The following is a 24,117-nucleotide window of genomic DNA, read 5'->3' on the forward strand; positions in this document are numbered from 1 at the left end:
CACCCTTAAATGCTACAGACCCCAAATGTCCTTTATGACTTTTAACTTAAAAATATCCAATTGAAGTTCAAATGTTGAAGCCCTAGTCCACAGTGTGATGGGACTTGGAGGTGGGGCCTTTGGTAAGTACTTAGATTTACATGAGGTCATGAGGATAGAACCCTTGTGATGAGATTAGTGTCCTCGCCCTCCTTTCCTCTCTCCACCATGTGAGGAGAGCAAGAAGACATCTGTCTGAAAACCACGAGGGCCCCCATCAGGCACCAAATCTGCCAGTTCCTTATCTTCGACGTCCCAGTCTCCAAGACTGTGATAAATGTCTGTTGTTGAAGCCACCTGGTCTGTGGTATTGTTATAGCAGCTTGAGTATACCAAGACAAATGTTCTATAATCCACTGTCCTTACTCTTGCCTTTAACTTCAAATTGTCCCAAATGTGGCCCTTGGAGCCAATTTTTGTGTCCCAGTAGTCTTCGGGCTATCTCTTCTTTTCTGATTTAAGATGTTCGAAGCTCATTTGGTACTTTATCTGTCCCAAACCTGCAATTGACCATTTTTGCAAACACCCTGGTTCTGTGGAATAGTAATTAGAAGGCAAACTCAGGAGGGTAGACGTGCTTATTATTACTAGGTTATTGTTTCTAGGTCCTTTCAGAGGATAGGGACAGAGTTGGGGGCGAGAGGTGGGGAGGGGAGGGTGTTAGGGACAGGAAAACACACACACACACACACACACACACACACACACACACACACACACACACAAACGGTCATATAAATATCTACAGTTCAAAACCAATAAAATAGCATTCCTCTTTATCTGCCTCCATGTTTTATCTCTCTTCTTCCGTAGTAAGCATCCTGATTTACAAGAACACCAACAGATTTGCTCATTTTTTAAACTCATGAGCTTGTTTCAGAATTATTAAAAAGGGTCTCAGGAACATTTTCATCCTTAACGTCAGTGACCAAATCATCCTGCATCCTTCAGCAGAAATCACACATAACAGATCAACAGGTCTCTAGACAGCAAACAGAGACAGTACAGACTATATACAAGCCCGACTCAAATTTGACGATTTAGCAATGGCTGCCGTTTGGTTTCTCTTCAGTACCAATAAAAGACAAAGTTCGGAACAGATGATTGATGGCTTCGATTTTAACTGCGCAAAGACTACTTAAGCTGTTTTCTTTTCGAAATCTATCCTGTTTGATGTGTGGCGCGTATTTCAGAATGATCCAGTGCGGTGGGGGAAGAGAGAGGGAAGATCTACATAACAGTGGTCATAAGCTAATGAGGTGGCAGTTGAGTGGCAGATGGGCGTATGAGTGTTCTTGGTACTATTTATTTTTTTAAACAATTTTTTTTGATGTTTATCTATTTTTGAGAGAGACAGACAGAGTGCAAGCGGGGAGGGACAGAGAGAGAAGGAGACACAATCTGCGGGAGGCTCCGGGCTCTGAGCTGTCAGCACAGAGCCTGATGCGGGGCTTGAACCCACGAACTGTGAGATCATGACCTGAGCCGAAGTCAGACGCTTAACTGACTGAGACACCCAGGCGCCCTTCTTTGTACTTTTTATGCTCTCTGCTTTTATACTCTAAAGCATTCTAGAATAAAAATATTTTTTTTTGTTTTTGTTTATTTCATTTTAGAGAGAGGGAGAGAGGGTGCGAATGAGGAGAGGGACAGAGGGAGAGAGAGAGAGAGAGAGAGAGAGAGAATCTTAAGTAGGCTCTATACTCAGTGCAGAATCCAGTGTGGTCAACCAACTGAGCCACCCAGGCATCCCTACAAATAAAAAGATTTTTAAAAATGTATTCCTGTCAAATCAGAGTAAGTGGAAGCTTAAATGGCCAGCCTTTAACTTAAATAAGCCCTTGACTTAAATAAAAAGCAAGTAAGAGATATGTGGCTGTTTTACGTGTAAAGAGGCAGTGATGGGGACACTCTAGCTTACCTCTAGAAAACTGTCAAAGGAACTTACAGTTTTGGGCAACTTAAGGTCCCAATGTCTTAAAGGCTAGGCTACACAGCCAGATTATCCTCCAATAAGTAAAACATTACCAATTGCGGAAAAAGAATGACTTTCGTTCTGCCCATCATTCAGCCAAATGACTTTGTCATAAGAAGGAGATTCAACGATTAAAATATTCTTACATTTTGGATGTTTCATATTCCTCTTGGAATCGGTGGCTTAAATTCCCTTCACAGTCCAATGTGAAAACCCCCAGGCCACAGCATAATATGGCATCCACCAAAGCCAGACCTGCTGTGAGGCAAGGCACGATTTAATACAACAAGTGCTGTTATAAAAGTCAGCCAAAAACTTGCAAAATCCAATTATGCAAAACAGAAAAACAGGAAACATAATAAGGAACTGCAACCTTGAGGCAATTTTGGTATCTTTCTGAGGGAAAAAGAACATATGAAAGGCTTTCCACCTCCACCCATGTTGTTGCAAATGGCAAGATTTCATTCTTTTTGATCACTGAGTAATATTCCATTATGTATGGATACACACACACACACACACACATGCATGAACACCCTTTCTTTATCCATTCATCAGTTGATGGAACTAGAGTGTATTATGCTAAGTGAAAGAAGTTAGAAAGACAAACATCGTATGATTTCACTCATACGTAGAATTTGAGACACTCAGCAGATGAACATAGGGGAAGGGAAGGAAAAATAAAATGAAGACAGAGGGAGGCAAACCACAAGAGACTCTTAAATACACAGAACAAACTGAGGGTTGCTGGAGGGGAGGTGGGTGGGGGGATGGGCATTAAGGAGGGCACTTTTTGGGATGAGCCCTGGGTTCTACTCCTGAAATCATTATCACACTGTATGTTAACTAATTAGGATTTAAATAAATACATTAAAAGGAAAAGAAAGGCTTTCCAGGTAATAGGGAAGCTGAACTTTGAAAAGTCACTCTTGCTTATAAAAGCAAGAAAGTGAATGAAAAATGACACCAGGGATGATGAAACCTCTGTGTAGTAAAAGTGCTTCCCCTAACCGATTCGGTCAAAAGCAGGAAGGGGCTAGGGAAATAAAGAACTACAGCGACATGAGAGAAGGAGCAGGGAATTACCTGACTCTTCTCTCTTTTCTGGGGGTGGCAACATTACCAGGAGGGTTTCTACATTTGGCCACCAAATCGGCCAAGTGCTGCCCACCTGGGACTGGTTTTAACAGGCTCACACACTGACCACCCCCCCCCCCCCCCCAAAAAATCCCCTCTAAAAGCTACAGGGCCTGGGGACGTTTCCCAGACTGGAAGACAGAGAACCACCACCCTATTGTGCACATGTGGTAACAGCATTGCCATCAAGGTGATCAAGCTCCAAGATGGGAAATAATCTACAAATCGCAGGCAAAAAAATCTGGATGAGCTTGAGAGATAAACAGGTCTCATTTAGAAATCTTTCCTGCACATCTTATCAAAGAAAAATACATGACGTAATGCATTTTCATCCAAGGACGCTTTGTTGTCAGTGCTCAAATTAGCATTAGAGGATGTGAAAACCTCCGTTTTCTGAAGCAGAACTTGCGCTCTCTTAGAAAAAAAAGATTCTCGGTGTACTGGGATACAGCACTCGTGGGAAATTTATAACTTAAAGCCTGGGAGAAGCATCCTGCTGTGGCCCTTATCTTACCACACTTGCTGCACCCCGGGGGCAGTCAGTCATTCCAACCTGGGCAGAGGAGACGGGTCTAGCTGGCTTCAGGGCAAGTCCATCCTGGCAGCAGGCCGGGCTGCCCTCTCTAACAGCCAAATTTCTAGACAGGCTATCTGCCTTTACTTTCAAAGAAAAAAAAATCCCCCTTTGTTTGGTCCCAGCTTCATAGAGAACAGAAGGTTGCCAAGATTAGGATGCAGGTTGGCCTTCAAGATTCGTACATCAAAAATTCTGGATGTGAGCCATGTGAAGAAAACAGCTACATTAGGTGGTCTAAGGACGAAGTGCTGGAATTGTTAAAAATAATTTTACCTGTGTTTAAAAAAATGGGGTGCCCGGCTGGCTCAGTCAGTATGGCATGCGACGCTTGATCTCGGTCGGGATTGTGTTTGAGCGCCATGTTGGGTGTAGAGTTTTAAAAATAGAATCTTTACCAAAAAAATAATTTAACATGAGGTTTTCATAAATGTCTCCTTTATTTCAGCCAAGATCTCAAAAACAATACACCAAATTACATCAGAAAGTATCAGCAAAAATTATCCCTATCTTAGGAGATCTGCCAGATTCCCAAGTGACTGGTTGTGAGTGTCGCTTTGTGTGCAGAACCACATCATTCTGCCGGGGGCGCTCCCTGGAAGTGAACAAGGACAAGTGAAGGACAAGGGAAGAATCCAACTCTAGGGTCTTCAGCTGCATTAAGATACGGTCACCACTTGGGTTAGGAAATTCAGAAAATCCAGAGATGAAGCTGTTAAAGAATGGTCTGAGGTATAGCCTGGCCATAGGCTTGGAATTCTAGAAAGATCTGATCTCTGAATTCCAAAGAATATTATTTGGTTAAGTAAGTGGACTAAAATGAAGGGCTATAGCAGACACTACTGGTTCGTCAGAAATGTAAAGCATCCACATGCCATGTCCTGACACATCCCAGATGTGGCCAGCTGGGAGCACACCAGGGTCATCTCTTCTTCCCAGACATCTTTGTTCTAAAAAGTCTCAAAGGAAGGACCAAATGGAGACCAAGCAGTGGCAAGGGTTTTAGAATTAGTTTTCTTCCATTGCCATTTACTCTAAAATGGATACAAATAGACTAACCCACAAATGGAAAAATCATGAAAAACTGATAAACAGCTACAGATTTTTTTCCATAACTTTGTCACTGAAATATATGTCCCTTGCCTTAAAATAAGGCAAGAGTTTGAAGAAACCGTGACTTATATACCCATGACATCTAAAAATATGATCTGGAAAACAGTATCATTGAGATTGATCAGCAACCATTTCTGTCCGTGGCCTACCCTAGCTGCTCTATGTCACATACTATAATCTTTTGCTCTCTGCTGATGAACAATAAATGTGTATGGCCAGCCCCAATGTACCATATTTTTCGTGCTCATGGGAATAAAATTACATGCATTATATTTTACCTTCCCCCTGACCCTGATGTTCAATTTATAGGGAATTAGGAGTGTCCATGCAATGAAATAGGTGCAACACTTTGAGAGTTACAGAAGATTTGAGCCAAAGACTAGTTCGGAGGCCTTTACCTAATGTTTATCAGTCACATGGAGATGCTTTGAGGAGATTCATTTTAGGTCACAGACCTTTAGTTTTAAGCAATTTTAAGTAACCAATGATTAAAGTTCAACAAAACAAAAGGAGAACATCAACAGCTATGGCTGTCGACACGTTGCTAATCCCAGCAGCCAAAGGGGAATCCTACCAACTGTCAAAGAAAGGATGTCTCTGGTCTAGAGACAAGGCAAAGTGCCTTACTGTTTGTTGTTGGCTTTCTTGGAGGAATCCATCGGTGATTTCTTCCATTTAATGGGCCTCTGGTTTTAACTAGCAAAGCATCCCTTTTCCTAGAGGAGAAGACTAGTAATAAATACTTAAGTAGAGCATATTATCTAATATACCTTACTATCATCCCAGAAAGTCTCAGTAAATATAAAAGTGAACTACCTATTGGAATAAGTAGTGTCTGTCAATAGTGACTCAATAATGATTTATTAAATGATGAATACCTTAAACTTCACCTCTACTTGTTACTCTCTCATCTTAGACACTCAGGACCTTGATTAAGCCCCACTGGTTACCAATTAGCCCCATGAATGACTAATTCAAACAGGACTAGCAAGAGAGCTCTCATCAGACTTATGACAAAGCACTCAGGCATCCTAAATCTTTTATCTGGGCAATAACATTTACCGAGTTACCTTATAAACTCTATCCCATTGACTAGTTCTGGAAAAATCAGGGGAAAAAAAAGAGAGGGAGATCAGCACCCAAAAAATACTGTATGCCACTTCCCTTGCAGCTATTCCTAGCAAGTAAATGGGAAAGCTTTCATTTTTCAACTCGTTTTTTCACTTTTCCTTGATCCTCTACTTTCTTAATGGCGGCTTGGATAGCCTCTTGGTCGCCCAGGAACTGGTGAGGCCCAACAGCATGCAGGTTCTCATCCAGTTCCAGGAGAATGGGCACTCCAGTGGGAAGAGTAATGTTGATAATGTCTTCGTCGGAGATACCTGTAGATTGGGAGAGGAAGGGACAAAGCATTAAAGACAACACAGGAGGTAGTTCTGTTTGGTTGTTTCACTGCACATTTATTGAGTCCCATATTAGTGGCATGTCTGGAACCACTCCAGATACGGTAAGGGATTCTAGCTATAGTTCCTAGAAGTATAAAAACTTCTCAGAAATTTAAAAAAAAAAAAAAAAAAAAAAAAAACAACTTAGAGATTCGCATCATATTAAATTTTAGGATAGTAGATACCCTTCAGGGCAACCTGTTTTTCCTTCATGTTTCCTATCTAAATCTTGTACATGAACCATCATAGTAGCATAATAGCCAAAAAGTGGATACATCCTAAATGTCCATTAATTGATGAATGGATAAATTAACTATAGTAATTGCGGTATACCCATACAATGGAACATTATTTAGCAATAAAAAAAGAAGTGCTTAATACATGCTAAACATTGATGACCCCTGAAAACATTATGCTAATGAAAGAAGCCAGTCATAAAGGACGGCATGTTGTAGGATTCCATTTATATAGGAAAATCTAGTGTGAGAAAAATAGATTAGTGATTGCCTAGGGCTAGAGAGAATGAGGAAATGGCGAAGTGACAGTTAAGTATAGGGTTACTTTTGGGACTAATGAAAATGTTCCAAAATTGACTGTGGTGATAGATGGGCAATTCTGTACACATACTAAAAGCCACTGAACTGTACATTATGTAAATTATATCTCAAGAAAGCTGTTAAAAAATACTAAACAGATCCAGAGAAGTTAAATTAAATTTCTCAAATCACAAGACTGATAAGGCAATCACATTGCACCTGGTTTTCTTATTCCCAAATCCCAGGATTTCAACTCTGGTCATCCGACTTGTTCACGGCTACTTCCAGCGCAGTATAAGGAGAGAAGAGAATGTTTGCAATCATGTTCTGCCCTTTTGAAGGGCTGGGTACTAACTAAACAGTAGCACCTCGTGTTCCTCCGTCTTCAGGGCTAGTAAGGACATGAACAGATTCATCTGATCCCCTTGAAACAGCTAACACACTGGGATCATGATGCGCCAGGTTTAGGGGTTGTCGTCTGGGACCTTAGAAATGAGTTCTAGGTCTTTGGCAAGGGGCTGGAGAGCACATGGGACTCTCCTGTTTGGCCAAGGTCCCAGATCTAACCAGATCTTGACAGGTCCTCTCTTCAACAGCACCACACTCGAGCTCATGTCTATGGCTCAGATAACATCCCACTTTTGTGTGGGACCAAATCAAAGAGCCAACTAAACAAAGGCCACGAGAACTATCATATTTCACATACAAAGGAAGGAGAGCTCAACAAAAATAGAGACATTTCCAATAAACACCAAGTTGACATTCCACTTTAATGACTACTCAAATCATTCGCACAGCAGACTAATTACTTACAAATATTTAAAATGCTTAGACTGGTTAATAATCAGTCAATGAGACTTAACAGACTGAAATTTTAAAATAGCAAATTAGGAAAAACCACAGTGAAGCTATTACTCATTACTCGATTTTGGCATAAGCCATTCTTCATCCTGAGAAAGTTAAGCCAGCAGAACTCCTAAGGCTAGAATAATGCATCTGCACTGAATTAAGCCAAACTGAATCGATACTGTATTATGCAATACTGTATTATAAGTTCACTAACTGGAACACCATATGAAAGTTGAAATGAGTGAACAAACAGCACATCCCCTGTCTGGTGACTGGCTTAGATTTTTGTTGTTGTTGTTTTGGCTCCAAGAACGTTTGAAGGGAAATATCAGAGTTCTCACCCTGCAACTGCCCTTCTCTGTCACCGCTCCCTCCACTGCCACCCCTTCTTCAGCCCCCAGCCATTGTCTTTAATTCTTGAATCTTCACGTAGGAACATCTAGGAGTTAACTGTGGTCAATCCAAATGGTTGGGCTATTTCGAGTAAGAAACAGTGAAAGTTTATGGTAAGTCAAAGGGGGTAACTCAATGCCAGTATGGGTAGAAATTCAAACAACTTCATTTTCTGCATACAGGAATAGCTCTAGAAAGTCAAATCTGCACCTAGGAGCCCTCTCCACCAAGTCATTATAGCAGGAACAGGAGCCACAGTCAGTTATTGAGATCACTGTACATTATTTTATTTATTTTTTAAATGTTTATTTATTTTTGAGAGAGAGACAGAATGGGAGCGGAGGAGGGGCAGAGAGGGAGACACAGAATCAGAATAAGCCTCCAGGCCCTGAGCTGTCAACACAGAGCCCGAGGCAGGGCTCGAACCCACGAACCGTGAGATCATGACCTGAAGCTGAAGTCGGACGCTTAACCGACTGAGCCACCCAGGTGCCCCGAGATCACTGTACATTATTAAGTATATTAATACTTACGTTAATATGTATATACATTAAGTATATTAAGATACACTTACAGCATTCACACTTGGCCTTCTATTAGAGGTGGCTGTGCAAATGCTCGCTTCGCCAACCAGGATTATAAACGCCTTGAGAAGAGGGACCATGTCTCATCCATCCCTGTGTCACACATGCTCTCAGACCAGTGCCTTACCCCCTGCGAGAACTCAGTAATATTTGTTCAACTGTAAAGAACCTTCAATTATATGCATTGGCTGCCAGGATCCAGAAACTGTTCAGCTGTATGATCCACTTTTACAACTGTATATATTGTATGAATCTACTTCTTATATACAAATACAAGCGATAAGGAACAGAACATTAGCTACAAACTCTAACTTATAAAGTCCATACATGAGAGCACTCTGAAGACTTTGCCAGAGTTCCAGTATCGGCCGAATTTCAGAAAGAGATCAAAATGGGGACACGGCTCCTCAAAAGCCAGGATTTTGCGTGTCCAATTCTAGGGGCTATATCCTGTGCCAAGAACAGCACCTGATTTGACAGGCCCTCAGCACACAGCTGAAATGAATAAACCTGAACTCTCTGGGCTTTCTAATTAAATCTATTCTTTTACTCTTGAAACCTTGATTAAAGACTGTGTTTCCTTTATAACCTTATCAGAGAGAGAGAGAGAGAGAGAGAGAGAGAGAGAGAAGGCACTTAGGCTTGAATACAAGGTATTTAGTGCTAATAAACAATTCAAATTAAATTTGTCTATATATTTTCTTTGATTTCCTCCAAAGGTTTGCTCATCTCGGGCAACAGGAGAAAAGATGGCCAGGGAGACAGATTTGTCACAGGATGAAAGCAAACCCCAAATCTATAGTGTATAGTATAGTTTAAAAGTAAAAGTTTTCCTACATCAATTAAACTTTGAATAAGAGAAAGCCTGACCATACCACCAGACAAGCATTTGCTTTACAGGAGAGTGGTCTGAATTTGCAGCTTCCGAAAATATCACGCTAAAATGCCAAAGGTGAAGCACTCGTCAGCCCCGCCGCCACAGCTGGCCCTGGCTGACCTGCCCTCCCCGGCTCTCTAATTTTGCCTCAAGGCTTCCTTGCCTTGCTATGTGTGCAGCTGCACCCAATTCTTCAGGGACCAAGCCTGTCGTTCATGAGTCTCCTGCATGCCACTCTGATTCCAAACTTGAAACTGCCTAGTCCTGTGCTTGAACCCAGACTAAACAATCCACTTCCGCTGGCAAGACGCAGACTACATCCAACGCTTCAGTTCAGGCCCTGGATTTTCCTTCAGTGTGGGCCAGCAGCAAACAAACAGGAAGTGACTATGCCAACCACAGAGAAAGAAACAAACGCCTGTCTGGAGCGCTACAGAACAAGATGCTTTTAGATACTAAGCCTGTCTTAGGAGCTTTCGCGGTGGTGCTCTGTGACAAGTGTGTCTGAACCAGTCAGCGCAGGGCCCTGCTTTTGCCTGGACTTATTAGCACAGCACAGGCAATCCTCTACGCTGCTAGAAACAGGTAAAGCAGTTCCTTAGGTAGGAATTTTCTTACTGTATCGTATCTCATAGGTCTGTCTGCAGTCCTTCTTCTGAAAGTGTCAAGGACTACTTTCCAGTTAAAAGTAATGCAATCTCCCAATTACCTACAATTTAAAAGCAGAGATGTTAAATAAGTAATCGACATGGTAGAAGCTGTCCTGATCAGGCAAGAAGCATATCCTAGGCCCTGACATGGGTTCCTGTGTTTGCAATTCTTGTACAAGAGTGTTGCCTAGTTCCAAATCAGTAACACTTGCCTTGCTGTTCTTTTCATGCTCTTGCATTGACCTACTCCTTGCCTAGGTGGTTGTGAGAAGAAAAAAAGGACAGATAGAAGACCCAAGGACGACTAGAGAATTCAGTGTCAAGTGAGCAGAAATAGTTCTGGGGCAGAAAAACCTTTCCTAGACAAGCTCACAACCTCGAAGGACAAAGCTTCTTGGTCCAACAGCTTCTAGATAACTTGCGAAGACCGGCTGTGCCAGCGATTCCCTGTGATGTCCATGGTTTGGGTGCTGAGTAAAGTCAGCACTACTTGCTCCCAGTCTTGAGAGAGCATACCGGGGCCCTCCGGGTTAGTTTTCAAAGGCACAATTAGGCGTATGTAGCAACCTTCATTTAATTAATTCTACTAGTTGACAAACTAATCGAGTCTTTATCTTAGGCAACAAAAGCCATGGTCCCCATTAGGGAAATGGTCATTTCACTGGATAAAAGCTAGACTTTTTACACCGAACTATAATTCACATGCAGTAAAATTTACCGGTTTTAGTGTACAGAATAGCTCTAATGAACCCCCCAAAATTTCCTTATGCCCCCCTGCATCCTACCTTTTCTTCCACTGATCTGTTTTCTGACCCGATAGTGTTGCCTTTTCCTGACAGGCATATAAATGGGAGTCATACAGTGCATAGTTTGCTTGTTTTTTGCTAAAAAAAACCAAAAAACAAAAAAAACCAAAACTCAAACAAACAAACAAACAAAACAAAACTCAAAGTTCTTTTCTCACTGTTCTGGGGATATCAAAGTCTGAAGTCACTTTCCTTGGCTTGTACATGGTTGTCATCTCCCTGTACCTTCACATGGTCTTCTCTGTGTGTGTGTGTGTCTGTGTCCTGATCTCTTATGAGGACGCCAATCACGTTGGATTAGGGCCACCCTAATGGCCCAATTTTACTTTAATTACTTCTTTAAAGACTCTCTATCTAAATATGGTCACATTCTGAACGACTGAAGGCTAAGACTTCAACAAGAATGTACAATACTCAGCTTTTTGAGCCCAGGTCTTTCACTTAGCATAATGCCGTTGAGGTTCAGCCACGAAGTTGAGGGTATCAGTAGTTTGTTCCTTTTCATTAGAGCAGTTTCTTTAAGCAAAACAGCTGAGTGATCAATGATTGGTCAAATGAAATAAAAAGTATGACCCAGATACACTAAACAGCAGTGTAAAACACGGGACTGAACCTCAGTTTTCCAGTGAGTTCACAGCCTGGCTCTAGTTCCTATATTAAACAGCATATGTATGTAAATGCCTAGAGCTGCACTTAACATGCGCTAAAAAAAAAAAAAAAAAAAAGGTCACCTGGTACATCTATACTAGGGAACACCATTCACAAACCACAATATTAGGGTAACAGCAATAATAATTTGAGACTCAGTTAGCTGCATCAAATTAACTTTTAATGGTTAACCTGCCAAGGATACTCTTGACTCAGCTTCTTAAAACATAGTATTCCAAACAAAAAATAGATCAAGGGAAGGGCTACTTTTCAGAAAACATTTAAAACAAAAAAGCCCAGGTGGTAATCATGTGTGGAGACTCAGTGAACTGGGTTTGGGTGGAGTTCACAACTCCAACTAATTATCATGATCGTGGCTAAGTCATCTGAGGTCTGTCTGGCTTTCATTTCCCCTCAACAGCACCTGTCTTCTTTTTCACAAATGGAAGAAGTGTCAGTCAGGACTGGACTGCCTATAGGATAAAGTCATAGCACCAAATAGTTGACAAACAAAATAACGTCTTAAGAACCAACAGTCTCCATTGTTGAGGTGTATACAAGGTAGAGTAGATGTGTAACACTAGTATACTTTTAAGTAGAGAGATCATAAGGCACTTGGAGATTTCAGGGTAGACTAATATTCTAATTAGTTATTTTACTGGGTCATCATCCTTCCTACCCCAAAGTTATAGTCTTTAAACAATAAAGTATTTTTGTGATACGAGAGTATGCTGTCGTTGATTCTATCAGCTACCATACTCCTCCCCAGCAGAAGGTAACATGCTTTAAGTTTGTCAGGCAGTTTAAGGATAATACAGGGAAAAATTTCCCAGTTCCTTGAAAGATCCTGTTAATAGGAGAGAATTTTATATAAACATATCTAGAAAGCATGACTAGGAATCAGATGAATCTACAACCACAAACATCTTTACTTTTGTAATCAATGCAAAGAATTTAGCAACTTTTGTGTTTACAGGAAATATGGAATCTGGTCACACCTATTTCAGGGATTCATTCTTAATACTAGTAAAGGCTAATACCTTTATGGTAAGGTGACCACATAATTTATCATTCAAGCAGGGCACTTATGAAAGTGAAAGGAGATGCTATTAATAATTGCACTGGAACAACAGGTATTAACCAGAAAATGGGGGTGATACAGTCATGTAACTTTACAGTAAGAATAAACTGGCAATTAAAATGGTAAATTTTATGATATTTTTTAACACAATGAACATACACACACACAAATAAATTGGCCAGTAGTCCTTTCTATATGATAAATACCTGTATTTCCCCCTAAAGTAAGTAAGATTCACTTAATTTCTGGAATCTTAAAAAGTTAGCATCCAGGGGCCCCTGGGTGGCTCAGTAGGTTAAGCATCTGACTTCGGCTCAGGTCATGATCTTGCGGTCCAGGAGTTCAAGCCCCACATCGGGCTCTGTGCTGACAGCTCAGGGCCTGAAGCGTGCTTTGGATTCTGTGTCTCCCTCTCTCTCTCCCCCTCCTCCACTCACACTCTGTCTCTGTCTCTCAAAAATGAATAAATGTCAAAAAAATTTTTCTTTTAAGTTAGCATCCAAATTCAAAGGAATATTTTCTTTTAGGCTGAGAATTTATCAAATACCACATAAAGCCCTATAACTTGAGTTCCTGAAAGTCAGATGTGTGAGGTAAAACTAATGTTGGTATTCCTATTCTGGTAAACATATACATCCAGAATAAATTTTTAAAAAGCTAAAATCTCATTAACAGAAATTATGTGGAAGAAATAACATACACTGTTCCTTCGGATCTTGGCAAAGTCATTTATGCTTAATTCTTAGAGCTGTGACATCGAATACATGGATCTTATTTTTCAATATATAGTAAGAGAAATCTATTAGTGGAGATTGGTATTTAGGGAACTCCTAAAATAAGACATGATAACTAATTTATGGAGTGATTCTAAAATCTAAAATAATTTCTTCCATGTTAGGCGTGGAGGTCATTCTAAAGGGAGTCACAGCGACACCAAAGAGCTCCATGAGTCTTAACAATGGCACCACCAGGGGGTACCATAGGCCAAAAGGAACCAAGTTGTTCTACCCGGGGTGGGTGAGCCAAACTTACATACCAGCCTTCTGTCTTCCTACGGACAGATCCCAATCTTCACATCCACTGCTTTTGCTTCCCCACTCTATGGCTTGTGCCTAATGGCATATTCTGGATTTTCTGCCATTTTTTCCCCCCTGAATGTCTGCCATCCGCCATGGTCACCAACCCTCCCATTTCCACTTCCTGTCTCCCTGATCTACACCTCCCCTGTCCTCTGCTGCAGACATCAGCCAACTTTATGCCTTTTCTACTTTCACGTACTTCCTTCTCAAATCTCATACCATTTGCCTCTTCCAGCATGAAAACTGCTGTTTTAAATCAATTATCTTCCAAATAACAACATTTTGTATAAGGCCTATAGATAGGGAGAGGGATAGGAATTATAATTTAAGGTTGCTTCAGTTGTGTTAAGCTCTGAAAAGTCATTTAGCATTATACATCCAACTTAAAAAAAAAAAAAAAAAGACCTCCAGAAGAAAGCTTAAATAAAGCCTGAGGACTAATGCCTACTAATTTCTCAGCAACCCCTATAAATCCATTTCTGCTCTAGTGACCAAAGCTGTAGTTTATTTTATTTTTCCTTATTCTTTACTCCACATCCATACATGTCTACTTTGACACTGCTTCCCATATTTGCCCTCCAATATTTTTCTCTAGGCCAATGCCACATCCTTTAATCTTTCAATCCCATTGATTAAACTATTTTTGCAGCTTTAACTTGGTAATTCACATATCATACAATTTATCCATTTATCCCACGGCTTTTAGTATATTCAGACTCGTGCGACCATCATCACAATCAACTTTAGCACGTTTCACCACCCCAACAAGAAACTCTGTACCTAACGGCAGCCACTGTTCATTCCACACCCTTCCACCTCTACCCCAGGCCCAGGAAACACATAATCTATTTTCTGTCTGTAAAGATGTGGCCATTCTGGACATTTCATTTAAGTAGAATTGCACAATAAATATTCCTTTGTGACTCCCTTCTTTCAGGTAATGATGATTTTAAAGTTCATCCACACTGTAGCACATAAGAGTATTTCATTCTTTTTCATTGCTGAATCATATTATACTGTATGGATACCAAATTTAATGTATCTAGTCACTAGGTGACACGCATTTGGGATGCTTCTCTGTGTTTTGGCTCTTATGAGTACTACTACTATGAAGGTTTATGTACATGTTTTCATTTGGACATAGGTTTTCATCTCTCTTAAGTATTGCTATGGGTTGAACTATTATGCCTCCAAAAAAGATACGTTGAAGTCCTAACCTCAGAATGTGAACTTATTTGGAAACAGGGTCTTTATAGAGGTAGTCAAGTTAAAATGATATCTTTCATCCTACTCTAATATTATGTGTATTCTTATGAAAAGGGGAAATCTGGACAAGAAACAGAGACACACAGGGAAAACACCTAGTGAAGACAGGTCTGTACGGATGCACCTACAAACCAGGGAACGCCAAAGATTGCCAACAAGCCCAAGAAGCTAGAAGACGCAAGAAAGGATAGAGAGAATATTACCCGGGCAACACTTTAATTTAGGACTTGCAGCCCCGGGAACTGTGAGGAAAATTAGTATCTGTTGTTTTAAGCCTTGCAGTTATTGGTACTTCGTTACAGTAGCGCTAGGAAATGAATACAGGTAAATACCTAGCAATAGATTTGGTGGGATCGTATGGTAACCGCAGGTCTAATCTATAGAGAAGCTGACGGATTGTTTTCCACAGCAGCTATACCAAATGATTGTTTTTCGGTAAATTATTAATGGTTTCAAAACCTCCCTCAAATACAGAAAGTAAGCTTTCTATGGGTAACCTTGCCGTCCACAGGTAATTCTCCCTCTACTCTGACCAGGGTGACAGTCTTCTTCACCATTGGCTAAACCTTCCTATTCCCTTCAAAAAACAACAGTAACAAATAGGGAAATCCTCGATGCACTAATAGAAGGGAGTATCTAGAATGGGCTGTGGCTGGGGATGCAGAATAATCTTAAAGACATCTAAACCTAAAGACAGTTGAAGAATAAATGGTATTAAATAGCAAGAAATCATTTTTTAACGGGAGGGTTTCCTAGTTAAGACAGGGGAGAAAAGAGGTTCCTGAAGCAGATGATGGCATCTTCTTTAGGGAAGGGAGCTTGGCCACAGAGAGATCGAAGTGTCGTCTCTGGAACAAGGGAATTGGAGTGGTGGAACAGAATACACCTTTTGGCAGAAACTTCGAAATTCTGAATTTCAGTTTGTTATTGTCCGAAGAGAAGGCTCAACTCTTCTTCAAACAATAAAGTACTGTAGTCCAATAATGATGAAGTTATTTATCACTTAATCAAATACCTGACTATTCTGAAAGAAAAAGAATAGAAGCCTTTATGTAGTTGAGTAAATAAGATATATACACAAACAGGGTGAGCGCCATGTCTAGCCAATAACATTTTTAATAGCCAATAAAGTCTGTAGAGTTTAGATCTCTGCACAACTAATGGATGCAAGTATTCGAGTAATGATTTGGCTTTTGGCCATGTTATAAAAATCAGGGGCAAAAGCACATGCTAAAAAGTTTACAATAAAATCTCATAAAGATCACTTTGTTTGGTTACCAATAACCTATTTTCACTTATTTCACATACAACGTCAACCTCTTCATTTTTCACAGCCTCATAGAGAAAAGTAAAGCAGAATGGGCAAGGAATGTTAGAGAAATGCATTCTAATATCAGGGGCTAACTACTGCTGGTGCTGTCAGGACAAAGGACAAGGGAGCAGATCACTCAAAAAGCACAAATGCCTGGGATTGCTTAGTGAAGGGAGAAAGGGGAAGGAAGAACCCCCTGTGTCACAGTGCAGTCGCTGATGCCCCAAAGTGGTGAGCCTGAGTCCTCAGGGGTTCCTAGTTTACATCAGTTAAGAGGAAGATAACAATATTGTACATTTCAGAATATGTTTAGAACACAACATGAAGTGGTTAAAATAAAATTGAGCCGACTGATTATCTCCAACAGGCAATCCTTTTATTTACCTTCCCCCTAACTTTCTCCCAATCAATGAATAGGCCTGGTCTGGAAAAAAAGAGCTGGAACAAAGGAATTGTTCAAGAAACACAGATCTGCAACGCAGGAATAATTGTTTAGAGTTGGAAGAGCATGGGCAAAGCTGAAGTCTAGATAATTTTGTTTATGTGGAACGACTCAAATAAATAAATTGACTTTGCATACCATCTCTATAGAAATTAATTCCCTCCCTAGCCTGCTTTTACCTTGCTACAGCAAAAACCTTATTATCCTTTAGATCAATAGTTCTCAAAGTGGAAAACCCCCAAGCAGCAGTAACCGCATCACCTGAAAACACCTTAGAAGTGCAAATTCTCCAACCATACCCCCGGGGCCTACAAATTCAGAAACTTCAAGGATGGGGCCAGCAATCTGGAGTAGACCAAAGTCTCCCTCCAGGGAAATCTGATGCTTGCTAAAGTTTTAGAATCATTGCTTTATATAGTATGAATGTGAAAGGCACAGCGTTTTTTATTTAATAGAACAAAATGATTCTTAAAAGACTGAAATGAGTATGGAAACTAATTTGACAATAAATTTCATATAATTAAAAAAAAAAAAAAAGACTGAAATGACAAAAGGGAATAGGGCAAGAAAGTCCATTATGTAAATTGTGCTCAGAAACCCTGTCCTTTCTAGATTAAGGTCCAAGCATAACATTTAGCAACCTCTAATAAGTAGTAGCATAAGGATGGTACCTTCCAGATGTTTCAGGAGAGCCCTACTGCTATTTCCATGAGCAGATATCAGAATGGTTTTGCCACTTAAGACTTCAGGAGCAATCCTTTCATTCCAAAAGGGTAGGAGTCTCTCCAGAACATCCTTTAAGCTTTCAGATCGTGGCAGCTGATCGACAGGTACATCGCACACTTTATACCTCCGGTCACTGTAGATTTCATGGTAGTAAGGGTGAGATTCGTCAATGGGTGGTGGGGTCACATTGTAACTTCTCCTCCAGAGCCTCACTTGTTCTTCACCGTGATTCAAAGCCATCTGCTCCCTGTTGAGACCGATCAGAGCTCCATAGTGACGTTCGTTTAGACGCCACGAGCTTTCCACCGGAACCCATTCCTGCCCCAGCTCTTCCAGGATCAGCCAGGCTGTGTGGATGGACCGATTAAGGATGGACGTGAATACGAGATCAAACTCAAAGTTTAGTGCTTTGAGTTGCTTCCCACAGTTCCGAGCTTCCTCCATTCCTTCACTGTTAAGTTTCTGATCCACCCAGCTACAAAACCGATTCTCTTTATTCCAAGCGCCCTCTCCATGTCTTAACATAATCAGTTTGTACTTGGACATACTGATGGCTGAGCTCGCCTAGCACTTTCAAATGGGTTCAATGACAGCAAGACATCTAGAAAGAGAAGAAACAAAAAGTATGTTATGGTCTTCATTCAACCGACTACCTGAACTTTACAACATATACACTATGGCACATTCTACAGATAATTAATTACAGGGAGCCTAGTCGATTTGAATTTTCTGACAGCTAGACAATATCTTAATTGTATGATGTAAAATGACAGGACATGTCATTCTAATGGCATGCTGCGTTTCCACCAGATAAAAAGGCAGTCTGTGCTTACAGAAGAGAGGATTTACTAGAATGAGTTATAGATGTCTGAAAGTATGACTAGTAGCTGGGAACTCCCAGCTCCTAGCAGCTGACTCCAGGTTGAAGGCATCCTTCTCACTTTGTTTTTCCCCTGGTGGAAAAAGAATATTTACCAGTGTCACCTTATTATAGAAGTTAAACATGTTAATTCAATGAACCACCACATCTGCTTGGTATGTAAATCACTAATGGGTGGCAACTCGCTCTTCAATGCCACAGGCGACACTACATATAAGAAAATCTATGGTCCAACGTTCAAACAACACCAAAAGTGATTTAAAACAACATTAACACTGAATACGGTACTCACCTAAATAATCTCTCCCCTGCCCCCAAAACAACGCTCGGCAGGCATAAATCCTGATGCAAAAAAGCTATCAAATGCAAGCAGCTGTAGAAGAGATGCTGCCTGTAGAAAGAGATTAGCAGGAGCAGGTCTGAAGAAGTGACAGGAAGCACGCTGATAAGGAGGCCCCGCCCCCTCCTGCCCAAATCTTAGGCTGCCCTACACACACCAGCCGCATCTCAGCGGGAGAAGAATCTGGTGAAGTGGGACAGACAACCTTACAGTGTTTCTGAATTCCCTAAGTTAGGCTGCTGGCCCGAAGGTCTGCTGGGCCCACTCCGTCCCCTGGAGAATCCGCTGTTCCGGCTGCATCAGCCTGCCCTCACCCTCCTTGCAGTGGACATATGTATGCCGACAAACACTGCCCGCCTTGCATGCCCAGGCTCTCCACTTCCACCCCAGGGTTTTCCACACTGGGGACTAAACATGATATGAACATCGGGGCCTGGTCTCCTGCCGTTCTTGCAACTTCCATGAAATGGGAGATTTTCTGGCCCACTTAATCCGTGATTCACCCACAGTTACATAACAGTCAGTGACAAAGTTAACTGGAATCTAGGCATCTAGTTTCTTCCTTTCTTTAGTAATTTCCAGAGATTCTGAAGGGGAAAAAAAACCCCTTTAAAACAAGGCTTCATCTCACTGCAGGAGAAGGTAAACTGATGGGGCCCTGAGGGAAGAAGCAGATTGAGGTAATCTGCAAGTAGCTGAAAGACCAGGGTCGTCAGGTTTATGACACCCCTTTCTGGTCAAGCATCAGGTTTGAAGCTTTAGTGCATGTGAAACAGGAAGCATCTGGAAGAGCCTGGGCTCGGGCGAAGGTACATCAGACAGCTGAGAATTTCTGGAGGAAGAGGGATGATTCTACCCTCAGCCCAGAGGGGCATGAGGTTGGCGGAAGAACAGAGAATGGGATGACACACATCTGGGCAGTGTTTTGCTGTGTGATCACTGGTGCCCAGAAGCAGAATAATCACGAAGCTAATGAGCTCAAATTTCAGGATCCTTCACTTGAACAAACCCCGTCTAAGGCACGGGGAGAGACCAAATAATGAATGTGTGGGCGTGTGTGTATGTGTGTGTGTTTAATTTGCAAAAGAAAGACATTTTTATATTGTTTCTTCAAAGAGCCCCAATTCACCAAGTACTAGAAACTTCTGTCAGATCAAAAACTAGACCCACCCTCCTGTAACATTTATTGTTTTGTTTTTTGATGCTGGTAGAGAAGGGAATGGAGAAAAGAGAGGCTATCAAGTGTTCCTCCACCCCAACCCTCACTTTGTCATGTCAAGCAAGAAGCCTCCTTATGCTAATAAAGCTGTTTTCCCTTTAAATGAATAAGGGTATGATGGGGTGCCTGGGAGGTTCAATCAGTTGAGCCTCTGACTCTTGATTTCGGCTCAGGTCATGATCCCAGGGTCACAGGATTGAGCCCTGCATCAAGCCCCACATTGGGCTCTGTGCTGAGTGTGGAGCCTGCTTAAGATTCTCTCTCCTTCCCTCTCTCTCTCTCCCCTTCTGCTCCTCTCCCCTGTTCATGCTCTCTCTCTCCCTCTGCCCTTCTCCCCTGCTCATACTCTCTCTCTCTCTCTCTCCCTCTAAAATATATATTTTAAAAAAGGGTAGGATGGACAAATTCTGTAGGCAAAAGTACTTCTCCACTGCCTTTGAGTATGAACTATACCAAGAGAACAAAAAATATATATGGCAATAACATCATGAACATTCAGGCACTTACCACCAAGCTTGCAGTATTTTAATCTGCTATATTTGCTTACTCTGTTTAAGAAATAAAACAATTTCTGTTCCCCCCACCCCCAATACATATATATATATAGAGAGAGAGAGAGAGAGAGAGCAGAGAAACAGTACCACAGCCACAAAGACTACACCCCTCCCTCCCTCTGGTGTACAGGGGTGAACATAGGACAAAGTACAGATTAGTGCATCTATCTTGGGTAAATAAAGTCACTTCCTTCTTTCCTCCTTGCTGCTATCAACTGACTTCCCATTTAATTAACTACTGAATATTTACAGGGGAGCTGCTGAGGTTTAAAGTTTAAGATTTTAATCATCATGGGAGCTGGTATACCAAGTGTTTACCACAAACACACAAACACACACACTGAGCCACAGGCATGATGGGAACCATGGAAAACTGTAGAGAGCATATGTGCTTCTCTGATGGACGTGGCTCTTGTGCAGATGGACAGAGCTTTTGTATAACTTGGTCTCACTGAACTAAGGGTCCCATTCTTACAACCTTTCTGGAGAATACAGAGAAGAAGGGACTCCTCAAAGCAAACACTGGAGAGACTGCAATACTTCGAGTCAGACCACAGAGAACCTAGGGACTCAGTTTTGTCTTTAGGGTAAATAAATGTCTTCTTTAAAAAACATAAAAATGGGGGCGCCTGGGTGGCTCAGTCGATTGGGCGTCCGACTTCGGCTCAGGTCACGATCTCATGGTCCGTGAGTTCGAGCCCCGCGTCGGGCTCTGGGTTGATGGCTCAGAGCCTGGAGCATGCTTCCGATTCTGTGTCTCCCTCTCTCTCTGCCCCTCCCCCCGTTCATGCTCTGTCTCTCTCTGTCTCAAAAATAAATAAACGTTAAAAAAAAAATAAAAAAAAAAAACACATAAAAATGGTTATTTCAGGGGGTACCTGGGTGGCTCAGTCAGTGAAGTGTCTGACTTCGGCTCAGGTCATGATCTCATGGCTCATGAGTTCAAGCCCCACGTCAGGCTCTGTGCTGACAGCTCGGAGCCTGGAACCTGTTTCGGATTCTGTGTCTCCCTCTTTCTCTCTCCTCCTCCCCTTATAGCACTCTGTCTGTCTGTCTCTCTCTCAAAAATAAATAAACATTAAAAAAAATTTTTTTAAATGGTCATTTCAGCTCCTAAAAGTTCATATAAAAATAAAAGGAGTAGCTACTACTTGGCTGCTCCATGTCTCTGTGGGGTTCCTGGATCTTCCAATTTTCAAAAACACCAGAAATGCACATTAAAGACAACTGTAGTGAGAAAGAGAGAGAGTGGGGGGGGGGGGTTGTGAGCAGGGGAGGGACAGAGGGGGAGAGGGGGAGAGGGAGAGAGAGAGGGGCGGCAGGGGAAGAATCTTAAGCAGGCTCCACACTCAGTGCAGAGCCTGACATGGAGTTCAATCCCACAACCCTGGGATTATGACCTGAGCCAAAATCAAGAGTCGAACACCCAACCGAGCCACCCAGGTGCCCCAGAAATGCACAGTTTTATGTGAAATCTGATATTAATACTGGTGACTAATTTAAATACATTTTAGAAACATGAACTAAACGAAATGTGTCTGGAGGCCAGTTTGAGTCTGCTAACATATGCACCATGACTTACAGGGAAATCTCCAGGCCACAGATGAATGAAGAGGCCACCATACCTCAGGAGAAGGTCAGTACCCCAGCCTCCAGGCTCCAATCCCAGCTTTCCTCTGCTTTGTCCAACACCCTCTAACCCCCACATGTGCTGGGCTCCTTGTCCCTGACCCTTCTTCACCAAAGCCTGGGCCAGTGCCCTGAAGAGCCTCAGCTCTGTAATCAAACTTCCACTCAACTTTGGACTCTTCCTGGAATGCTTCAGCCAGCTCTGAGCTTTAACCATGCTGAAAATGAACTGAAAGCAAAACTACCTCTTCCAGGTGTCTGCTTCTCCCTTGACTCGGGGGTGTTTGGGCCTAAAGTCCTGGGGCACGGGTAGGTGACGGGCAGGGTCCTGCTCCCTTTCAATCCGGACCAAATGCCTCCATGCCCACCATCTTTTGGGGAGGGGAGAAGCTTTGACTTTGAGAGTCTTGATATATTCAGATGTAGCTCTCTTGCCTTCATTTATTAACTGCAAACTTCCTGAAAAGTGAGCACCCTATTTAAAATCCTCAATCACTTCCTGTTGGTCTTAGGATAAAGTCCAAAATCCTGAACATGACTTGCAAGGCTTTGGTTTTCTCTTATTTCCTTGAGCATGCCATGTTCTTTCTTGCTTCAGGACCCCTGCACACACTGTACCCTACCCAGAACCCTCACCCTGCATCCCCTCCCCTCCACTGCCACTTTGGTCCCACCCAGCTTGAGGTAACCTCTAGTCACCCTTTAGATCGGCTGTGTCAATCACAATATGCTGCAAGCCACATATATAATTTTAGATTTCTTAAAATTCATATTAAAAAGGGAAAAGAAATAAATGCAATTAATTTTAATAATATACCTTATTGAGGGGCACCCGAGTGGCTCAGTCGGTTGAGCGCCCAACTCTTGGTTTTGGCTTAGGTCATGATCTCACAGTTTTGTGGGTTCAAGCCCCTCATCAGGCTCTGTGCTGACAGTGCAGAGCCTGTTTGGGATTCTCTCTCCTCCCCTCTCTCTGCCCCTCCCCGACTCATGCTGTCTCTTCTTCCTTGAAATAAATAAACTCAAAAAAATAATATATTTTATTTAACCTTATAGAATCAAAATACTATTCCAACATACAATCTATATAAAAGTATTAATGGGGTATTTTACATTCTTTTTTTTCATAGTAGGTCTTTGAAACCTGATACGTATTTATACTTATAGCACGTCTCAATTTGGACCAGCCACATTTCAAAGGCTCAAGAGCCACATGTGACCAGTGGCTACCAAACGGATCACAACAGCTTTAGAGCTTAACTGTTATTTCCTCTAGGCCAATCATTCTCAAACTTGAATGTACATGAGAATCACCAAGAGAAGTGGTTAAAACAGAGTGCTGGGCCTCACTTCCAAGGCCTGACTGACCACATCCGGGCGGGCCTGAGAATCTGTATTTCTAACAAGTTCCCACATGATGCTGACATCCTGCCAGTTTGAGGACCATGCTTTGAGAACCTCTGCTCTAGGCAGACTTCTCTACCCTTCCCTTTCACCCATTGGGAAGTGGACAGTCCTGCTTGGAAAACACTCGTGAAGCACCCTGCTCTACAACACTGCATACAGCTGTGATGGGTCACTTGTGACAGATTACTTGTCCAGCATCTGGGTGCCCTATTAGACTGTGAACTGTATCACGGCAGGTGCTACTTGCCCTATCTCTGGAATCTAGCGTGACACTTGACATACGACACACACAAGGTACTTAGTAAGGAGCTGTGTTGACTGACTTGAAGTCAGTTTGACAGGGGTGATTACATTGTGCTTAATGAGCCTAAGGCCTGACCGTTTTAGTGGTAACTGCCAAAGTAAAAACCACTCAGTTGGCAGGCCCGAGGGGTTAGGAAGCCTTAATTCAAGAATCACAGTGTATTTGGTGGCAAAGCCAGAGCCGATAACAATCATCCATTACACTTCTGTGTCCTTGACAGTTTAATATATTCATGAATGGTCATAATCTCCA

The 24,117-nt window shown here is 41.9% G+C and overlaps 2 protein-coding genes across 4 annotated transcripts in view; one reads left to right on the forward strand and one right to left on the reverse strand.

The window, feature by feature from the left end:
- Positions 1-4,141: 4,141 nt before the first annotated feature.
- Positions 4,142-24,117, reverse strand: part of BPGM (bisphosphoglycerate mutase) — a 30,544-nt gene continuing 10,568 nt past the window's right edge. For all 3 annotated transcript variants that reach the window (XM_015073051.3, XM_027075509.2, XM_027075510.2), the window contains 2 exons: positions 17,478-18,133; positions 4,142-6,220 (listed from right to left, as the gene is read on the reverse strand). In XM_015073051.3, the coding sequence (XP_014928537.1) occupies positions 6,039-6,220; positions 17,478-18,078 (783 nt within the window). In that variant the 5' untranslated portion in view covers positions 18,079-18,133 and the 3' untranslated portion in view covers positions 4,142-6,038. The remainder of the gene's footprint in view (positions 6,221-17,477; positions 18,134-24,117) is intronic.
- LOC106975709 (uncharacterized) overlaps positions 22,099-24,117 on the forward strand; it is a 53,542-nt gene continuing 51,523 nt past the window's right edge. The window contains exons 1-2 of the mRNA XM_053217787.1: positions 22,099-22,161; positions 22,351-22,463. Coding sequence (XP_053073762.1) covers positions 22,099-22,161; positions 22,351-22,463 — 176 coding nt within the window. The remainder of the gene's footprint in view (positions 22,162-22,350; positions 22,464-24,117) is intronic.

This window comes from Acinonyx jubatus, chromosome A2 (genome assembly GCF_027475565.1).
Source record: "Acinonyx jubatus isolate Ajub_Pintada_27869175 chromosome A2, VMU_Ajub_asm_v1.0, whole genome shotgun sequence".
In the NCBI taxonomy this organism is placed as follows: Eukaryota; Metazoa; Chordata; class Mammalia; order Carnivora; family Felidae; genus Acinonyx; species Acinonyx jubatus.